The sequence below is a fragment of the Thunnus thynnus genome, chromosome 13, assembly GCF_963924715.1.
Source record: "Thunnus thynnus chromosome 13, fThuThy2.1, whole genome shotgun sequence".
Classification (NCBI taxonomy): Eukaryota; Metazoa; Chordata; class Actinopteri; order Scombriformes; family Scombridae; genus Thunnus; species Thunnus thynnus.
Genome location: NC_089529.1, coordinates 6,889,760 through 6,898,704, shown reverse-complemented (window position 1 = coordinate 6,898,704; position 8,945 = coordinate 6,889,760). Strand labels below are relative to the sequence as shown.

The following is an 8,945-nucleotide window of genomic DNA, read 5'->3' as shown; positions in this document are numbered from 1 at the left end:
GCAATGTTGTCATGTTTTCCATGTGTCTGACAGATGGATGTATGAGTGCTGCTGTAGCACAATAAAAGGACAAGACATGCTCCAGGGCAGGAACTGACTGGGACTGTAGCCCTGAAACACAACCCATATTGACCCAAGATAACCAGCATGTGGATATCCTGCACTACAGCCTCTGGCGAGGTTGTCACAATACCTTAAAGCTGCATTCATAAACATTCCTGTGCTGATGCAATGGAAATAACTTCAAAACCTGCTTCACTGTACAGGGCTGCCTGTGCACTTTTTGGGGCTATGGAGGATACCTCCCCACAAGATTACAAAAGTAAGCCATAGACAGTATCCAAACTTCTTAATTCAACATCTTCTCTTCATTAACAAGTTTACCATTTTGCTGGAATATTGCATGAAGGTTTTACAGTTACTGGAGTGGTGCATGAACTGGGATTCAACCCCAGTCGAGCAGGATTCGTCTGTGCTCACTCTATCCAGCAGGTGGCCAGCAAACACAAATCACTAGTGTCATTATGATGATCATATAACAAATGAAACACTAAACTAAAACAGCTGCATTTCACACTCAAAGGCAAATATTGTTCTTTTTACACCACTACGTTTATTTCATAGCTATAGTTATTAATTACTTTTCAGATCAATATTTTACACATAAAACACTTGTTATGTACCCATTGTTATACATAAATTAGACTATTCAACACTATAAGGCGTTAAAATTAGCTCTACCTTGACAGCATAAAAATGCTGCTTACATGTACACATTACTAAATCTATTTTAATATTCAAATATTATATAAAGCACATGTAGGATAAATATAACACTAAATAGAGTCATTTTTCATGATGAGTACTTTTACTTTTGATACTTTAAGTATATTTTGCTGCCCATACCTGTATACTTTTACTTGGAGGACAGGTTTGGGTTTTTTCAAGTCTGTCTTAAAACAACAGTCAGGTACCTAAATGAACATTAAAATATGTTTTTCTTGCTGTAATTATTCCTCCTGTTCATACTGACCATTAGAAGATGCCTTCATAATGCACTTACAATGTAAGTTATGGGGGCTAAAATCCACAATATGAAGCTTCAGTCATCCAGATTAATCAAATCAACTAGATATCTTTCAACGTTTGTCTTTTTAGTGCCAAAGTCCCTCTTTTTGTTACTCCCACTGCAGCTCAACAGGGAAACACTGTCTGAGGAAACACAAAGAGGGAATTTGATGCTAAAAAGACTGTAAATGTGTCAGATATCCACTTGATATGACTAACTCAGACTGCTGAAGCCTCATAGAAGCTTCACATCAACTTTTAAATGCATTTTTGCACAAAATGATTGTGTGGACACACTGTGGATTTTGTCCCCCATCACTTACATTGAAAACACATTTGAAGGGGATCTTTTAATAGTCAGTATGAACAGGAGGAATGAAAACAGTGAGGAAAACCTCTTTCACTGTTCATATGGACACCTGACTGTTATTTTAAGACAGACTTGAAAAATTGTGAACCTGTCCTTTTAGTAAGATTTTGAATGCAGGACTTTTATTGAGTATTTTTTCATAGTGGTATTGCTACTTTTGCTACTTTCAGAAAATGGTAAGAATACTGACTCTTCTTCAGATTTCCACCCTGCACAGTTGTTCAAGACTTCACAGTCTGATGCTTTAACTTTTCATCCTCTGCCTCTCCATACTCTTACTGCTTACTTGTTTACTTTCTACATACTTTCTTGCTGCTCTCTGTTCCTCTCTCCAGGGTTGGCTCTGGCACCTGTGATGTTCACTGATTTAGTACACTCTGCTGCAGCCTTTTCCTTTCTTGGTTGTAGACCCAGTAAATCTCCTTGCCTACCTCATCACAAATATCTCAGTGTCTATATATTTATGTTGACACTGTTGTCAGCAGAACATAATGTCTAATATCCAATCACTCATTCCCTGATTGAAAACTGTCTGCAAACATTAATGTTGTGAGTTGTTTTCATATTGTGAGATATTCATTTTGAGGGCATTCACCTAATAATGTTAATTTCTCCATTTGCTAAACATTGTAAATGTTTTCTCTAACATGTCAAGATAATAATAACACCGTATAGACCTATTGATCTGCCATGACTGATATGGGATAATAAAGGAAATTAATAAATATCCAACTGACTCAAACACAAGTGCAAAGTGCATAAAGCAAACTGACCAAACAAACCTTTAGAAAGATGCTCTGTCAGAGCACTGCATAGTATAGTAATATCATATCACTACAGAAATGTGGTTGTTTGACTGTGCTGACCCCACGTAGAATCTGTCAGCAGGATTGCACAAATGCATTTTCAGCACGTGTTGCAAAGAACAAATTGTGTAATTTTACAGACACTCATTTCATGTGTGACACACTGCACATGTGTAACAAACTAGTCATAAAAGACTTGAGAAGAAACATAGTGTCTCTCTCTGCTTCTGCCTTTACTGCAGGACTTTGAATTTGCTGTTGATGTAAAGATCTTGTTGTTACTGAAGCTGAAATGTTAGAAGTATATGAGAGTATTCAAAATAGTGATTTATGATAAAAATGATTTTAAGTTTAACCTCTGTCTTTTTTCCTTTGCTTGAGCTTCTTAATCCTACAGATAATAATTGTTGACCTTGTCAACAATGTTGCCAGAATTTCAATAAATTAAAATGAGGCAGAAAAATAAAGTGTGCAGAGACTTCTGGTGATGCGCATTTGAAATAAACTGACATTGAAGTTGAAGTTGAAGTTGATGTGCTGTCAATGCATTTAGAAAAAGGTTACAATAATGTAAAAAGGGAAGACTTTTCACATCCAACTTGGAGAGTTAGATTTAGTTTTAATTGTGTATTGTGAAGTACTGTACATTGTTTAAAAGCAAACATGTTAACATTGGTGTGCCAAATGGTTACAAAGAATCATGTTAAACAATCAGATTTCATAAATAAAATCTTCAAATTTCTGATTAACCTCTAAGGAATTGTATACTGTATGTTATTCAAAACAACAAATCTGATGATTTTTATCAGACTTTGACACAAACTTTTCCCTCTTTGAGAACCACGGAGCCACTGCTGCCACATGCTGGACAACATGGACAATGCTGCTAAGCTAATCATTAAGGATAATAAAAGAAGGTTATATCACCCAGAGTCACTTAAGTCACAGCCAGCTTTTCCATGGAGTTTGGGCCCAGACGAGCCACAGAGAAGACAGGAGGAGCAGACATGGATCAGCAACCCAGCAGACCAACATGGAGCAGGCAGATAGAGTTTACTCTGGCTGGCATTGGCTGCGCTGTGGGCTTGGGCAACGTTTGGAGGTTCCCTTATCTCTGCTACAGGAGTGGAGGAGGTGAGAAACCAAGCTGACATTTCATCCTCAAATAATATTATGAAACCAGACTGCCCTCGGTACTGACTATATGATACAGTACACTCAGGTCTCTAGACTGGGTTCAAAGTTTGTTTGTTGTTAGTCGGCATGACTTCAGGCACTCTGCTCTGTAGTGATACTCATTGTGTTGACAAATTTTCAAATTATTCTCCTAGAAATGTGTGTATTACACGTAAGTCTATACTGTACTCAGAAATCCTGCATGCACAGTAAGAAAAACATACAATTTTATGGAGGGATACCTCACCTGACAATTACAACAGATTACCCGAGACGCAAGATATAGATAACAAATGCGAGGACTTGGTGCCTTTCACAGAAGTTAAACATTAGAGAACAACATAAAACTTGCATAGTTGCAACTTTCTTTGCCAGCAAAATGTGTGTGACAGTTGACTCACCATCATTTTCTGCCAGGTGCCTTCCTGGTGCCATACTTGCTTATGCTGGTGGTGTTGGGGATCCCTCTGCTCTACATGGAGCTGACTGTGGGACAGTACATGAGGAGAGGGCCTGTCCGTGCTCTGGCTAATGTCTGTCCACTGTTAAAAGGTACTATGTAGCCTGACTGAAATTTTCAAGTCACCAAAAGGTGTTCAAGCTGATAAATGGACATTTTTCTGAAAGCAAAAAAAGTGACATTATTTTTTTTTTGTCCCCTAGGAGTGGGCATTGCATCTGTTGCCATCTCCTTCATCATGTGCACCTATTACAATGTCGTCATCACCTGGGCCCTCTATTATCTCTTTAGCTCCTTCCAGGCACCGCTACCCTGGCAGAGTTGTAACAACACCTGGAACACACCTAACTGTACTAATCACGCCACCAACAGCAGCTACACCTCCACAGCCAGCCAGGAGTTCTTCAAGTACATATCACTCTGTGGGAGAAACCAGCGCTGGGTCTCAGTGTTACAAAACCAGACTAGATAATGATTAGATTACAGCAGAATTACAAAATCCCTGCATTTTGACAAGAGGCTCTGCTGCTTACACAACTCACCGTCTGGAAATTATATCACAGCTGAAACTGATTATTTTAATTTACAGCTTAATTAAATTGAAACTCCATTTTATCGTATGAGTCGCGTGAGGGATATCAGTCAAAGTGATAAGTGATTGACAAACAGATAAAATATCTTACAGACGTATAAAAAGTGTTTACTCAGTTTTAATTTCACTTAATCATCAGTCTAATCTAAAATGCTTGTATCTATAAACACATATCGCTTTCTTCTGTGTGCAGCAGTTTCAGAATCCTCAAAGGTCAAACAGGTGTTGATTTCTCATGAGGACATGCTTTATGTCCAAACGTTAGTTGCTGCACCTCATTAAAAGGTCTTACTATAAATGTGTGCTCCAGATGTCATCTCTCCATATGCTGATCCTTGGTTTTGATGTGGATAGACTGAGGAAGTACCGGGATTAGCTTTTCAATGTGCAATGATGCCACTCTGAAGATTTTTGTAAAGAACTGACATTTTTCATTGTGGATAGTGACAGTGGAGTGAAACCTCACGTTTTCAGATAGGTTTACTCATTAACTTGTTTAACTGCAGTTAGTGCATAACTGTTTGGAAAGTACGTATGGCTTACTTAAAGCAATGTAAGTTACATGGAAGGTGTTAGCCAAGCCACCGTTGTTAGTGTTTGTGTAGAGTTATGTTAATAAAAAGCCCAAAATGGAACCCAGTGGGACACCGCCATGAGTCCATCTGATTACTGACTATTTAGTATAACAGGGAAGACATCTGGAACCATCTGTCTGTTAAAGGCTATAGTTTGGGGGCATATTGTCAACATTAAATGTAGAATACAATTGTCTTAGAGAATGCTAATTCACCACTTTCATTTCTTTTTCTTTTCAATTTTTTTTGGCTTCTTTGAAGAAATAAGATGCTGGAGCAGACTGCAGGAGTGGAGGAGGCAGGAGTGATACGGTGGGAGCTTTTCCTCATTCTCCTGCTGGCCTGGATCCTCATTTACCTTTGCATCTTTAAGGGTGTGAAATCGACAGGCAAGGTGAGCAGGAAAAAGAGAAAGAGACTGACACAGAAACAAAGAGAAAGACAGGTGGGCAGACAATTCAATATGTTGTCTGTTTCTGTGTGCAGGTGGTGTACTTCACGGCTCTGTTCCCGTATGTTATCCTAATTGCCCTGCTGATCAATAATGCTCAGCTTCCTGGAGCAATAGATGGGATAACCTTCTTCATAGTGCCGGAGTGGGACAAGCTGCTCTCAGTGGAGGTAAGAAAGAAGAAAGATGAGGAAGTGGAAATACCTACTGGTTCAGTCTGACCTGCCTGGCACAGTAGAGCAGAGAAAAGATGTATACTAGTGTTAGCATTGCAGGGATACTGATAATTGGTTCTGGCAGTGATCTGTTGGATGTGTTGCAGGTGTGGGTGAATGCTGCAGCTCAGATTTTTAACTCCATCGGGATTGGTTTCGGCTCCCTCATGGCCATGTCCAGCTACAACTCCTTCAACAACAACGTTCTGAAGTAAAAAGCCTGAAATCCTTATCCTCAGCAGTGGCAATAATGATCTCTGGGAAGTAAGAAAAGTGATTTAAAGGTGTCTTCTCTCCTCACAGGGACACACTGACTATATCCATCATCAACTCTGTCACTAGTATCCTGGCAGGCTTTGTTATTTTCTCTGGTTTTGGATACATGTCTCACTTGCAGGGCATTCCTGTCAGCAACCTGGCTGTGGATGGTAAGAACAATCTCAGCTCATATCTGCTGCTGCTGCAGGGGGAATAAGTTTTACTTCAGATTATTTTGATTTAATTTTCTCTAAGTGGCAACTCTTCTCTAATAATTTCTCCAATCATTGTAATATTTTTTTTCTTTTTAACTAAAAGGATATTTTGCCTGCCTGAGAGTTTGTATGATTTTAATCTTCATTATCATTGCCCTTGTAATGCCATGCTCCTGTTCTTGTGACATTTTAATAATGTGCTTTAATAATTCTGACTATGGGAAAGTGAAACCAAGCTACAACACATCAATGTGCTGTATACAGGCCTGAGACATGTGTCATGCTGCAAATTAAAGCTCTGTTGATACAACAAAGGAGAAACTCAATTTAAAAAGGTCAATTCACATGAAAGCGACCTCTGATGCGGAAACAATTTTGACTGATTAAAGATGTACCTGGCCAATTTTCCTGTAAAAAAAAAAAAAAAAAAATCAGCTGTTTCTCGCAATTTTCATGACAGTTTTGACTCTTTGTGATGGCCATGATTTACTTTTTCAGTCAGTCAGCAATGCTACACAGACATTTTGTGTTTGTGTATCCAGGTCCAGGACTGGTTTATGTTGTTTACCCACAAGCCTTTGCCAACATGCCAGTGTCTCAGCTCTGGGCTGTGATGTTCTTCTTCATGCTTCTTTGCCTCGGACTGGACAGTGAGGTAGTTTACTGAGAAACTGGGAAAGCGACATTACAATTCTATAGTGATAATGATTATTTTCACTAATCCTACACAGTTATGATTGATGAATTCTGTCTATTTTGCCAGTTTGCAATGGTTGAAGTGATGGTGACCAGTCTCATGGACGAATTCGATCAAAAGCTGATTAAATTCTTCAAGCGCAAGGAGCTGTTTGTTCTTGCAGTTTGTTGTGCAGCCAGCATTCTTGGGATTCCTTGTGTCATGCAGGTACAGGCTGCAATTTACTGGATGGATCGTAATCAAATTATATCCAAACTGTAAAATCCTAAGTCTCACTTACATGCTGTCTTAACATGTCTCTGTCCAGGTGGGGATCTATGTTTTCCAGCTGATGGACCATTACACAGCCATAGTGTCCATCATGTTTCTTGCGTTCTTTGAGGTTATAGCCATCTGTTGGAGTTATGGTGAGAGTAAAAGTCTCAGTTATATTCCTTTTCTCAGTGGCCAGATAATGTGATGATGCACTTGACTCCAAAAATAGACAATTTTTCAGGCTCCATGTAATATGCAAATAAAATATGCATAGCTTTTTGTCTAAAGTACCTTTCCATGCGCAGGTGTGAATCGACTTTCAGACAACCTGGAAGAGATGACTGGAAAGAGAGCAAACATCTTCTTCAGGCTGTGCTGGTTAATAGTTGCACCTGTGCTGATCACTGTAAGTCAACAAGGCTTTTTTTGCATCAACATAATGTAAAGATTTCTTTCCCCTAAATCAAAACTGAAATCCCTCTAAATGCATAACGACTAAACTTAAGTTGTTTCTTCTTGCGGCAGGTCATCCTCATTTTCTCCATCATCCAATTCAAACCAGCTCGCTATGGAGACTATGTCTTCCCTCCCTGGGCTCAGGGGGTCGGCTGGGTCATAGCCATGGCCTCCATCATCTGGATTCCTTTGGGTGCCATTCACACATTGTGGGTGTTACCTGGTTCATTCATGCAGGTGACGTACATTTACTATTTACTTTTTTCCCTCCCAGGACATTACAGGTGATATCCATGTGCATTAGCTGCCATGTCATGCTCATATAAAATCAAGCATGTGTCATTATTATGAGTACATTTCTCCCACAGAAACTGAAACTGTCCATCGCACCATACGCCCTGAATGAGACGTCAAAAATGCCATATTATGAAGGAGGAGGGAACAGAGGAGACGGATATCCAGTCATAGCCGTCATCAGCTCCACCGTCTCTCTACCTGACAAACCTCCTGTTCAGACAAACCTCTGATACCTCTGTGCTTTGCACAGTTAGTGTTCATCAAGCCACCAGCTGGAGCAGATTTTTAATAAGCACAAGTTAATCACAAATTATTGCTTACCATTAAGTTGAAATCTTTCACAAACCTCTGGTGAGACAGATAAACAGAAATATACTAAAAAAAAAAATAAAAAATATTTACATGATTGTGAAAAGGTATTGCTGCATATCTGCCATGCAGATATTTTAAAATGGCCATTTTTGTGAGCCTGTTTGTTTAATTTGTGATATTTTGTTGAACTTCTGCTGCCCATTTTTAATACAATAAGATGTTGTGAACAGTCAGTGTTTAGAATCTGTTATTGTTGTGTGCATCGTTAATGTCTGACCTACACTTCCTCTGTTGTAAGACAGAACACCAAAGAAGTGGAGCTCAACTTCACTGCCTTGACTTTGTTTTGCTAAGGGTGCCATCTCTTGGCCATGTCTGTCAATGCACTTATGTGTGTTAAATCTGAGATAAGGTACTGTATTCAGATTTAGTACTGACATTTTACCTAATAAAGAGACAAGGAAACACCACTATTTAACATTTGTAGATAACAGAGCTTAACTTTTATATTGAGCCATGTTCTTTAAAAATAAATAAACCACTGTTGTTGATTGTGGCTGACTCATTTATTATGGCATGGCTGATAAAAATTACATACGCTAATGGTTAACGAGAGGTGTACACAGGTCATGCACCTTTTATGTCATGTCATGTCATGTAATAAAAAACCCGTCACAAAGTCCAGTGTTTGAATCTTATTTCCGCAATGACAAACTGGGTGTAACAGTCTGTCTGGTTAATA

The 8,945-nt window shown here is 39.0% G+C and overlaps 1 protein-coding gene across 1 annotated transcript; it reads left to right on the top strand.

Moving 5' to 3' along the window:
• The first annotated feature begins 3,164 nt into the window (after positions 1-3,164).
• Positions 3,165-8,756, top strand: si:ch211-283g2.1 (sodium- and chloride-dependent GABA transporter ine). The gene is made up of 13 exons (XM_067607525.1): positions 3,165-3,378; positions 3,838-3,972; positions 4,084-4,288; positions 5,309-5,441; positions 5,534-5,668; positions 5,821-5,924; positions 6,017-6,141; positions 6,729-6,841; positions 6,950-7,090; positions 7,191-7,290; positions 7,444-7,544; positions 7,664-7,831; positions 7,963-8,756. The coding sequence occupies exons 1-13, from the start codon at positions 3,204-3,206 to the stop codon at positions 8,119-8,121; spliced, it is 1,794 nt and encodes a 597-aa protein (XP_067463626.1). The 5' UTR covers positions 3,165-3,203; the 3' UTR covers positions 8,122-8,756.
• The last annotated feature ends 189 nt before the right edge of the window (positions 8,757-8,945 follow it).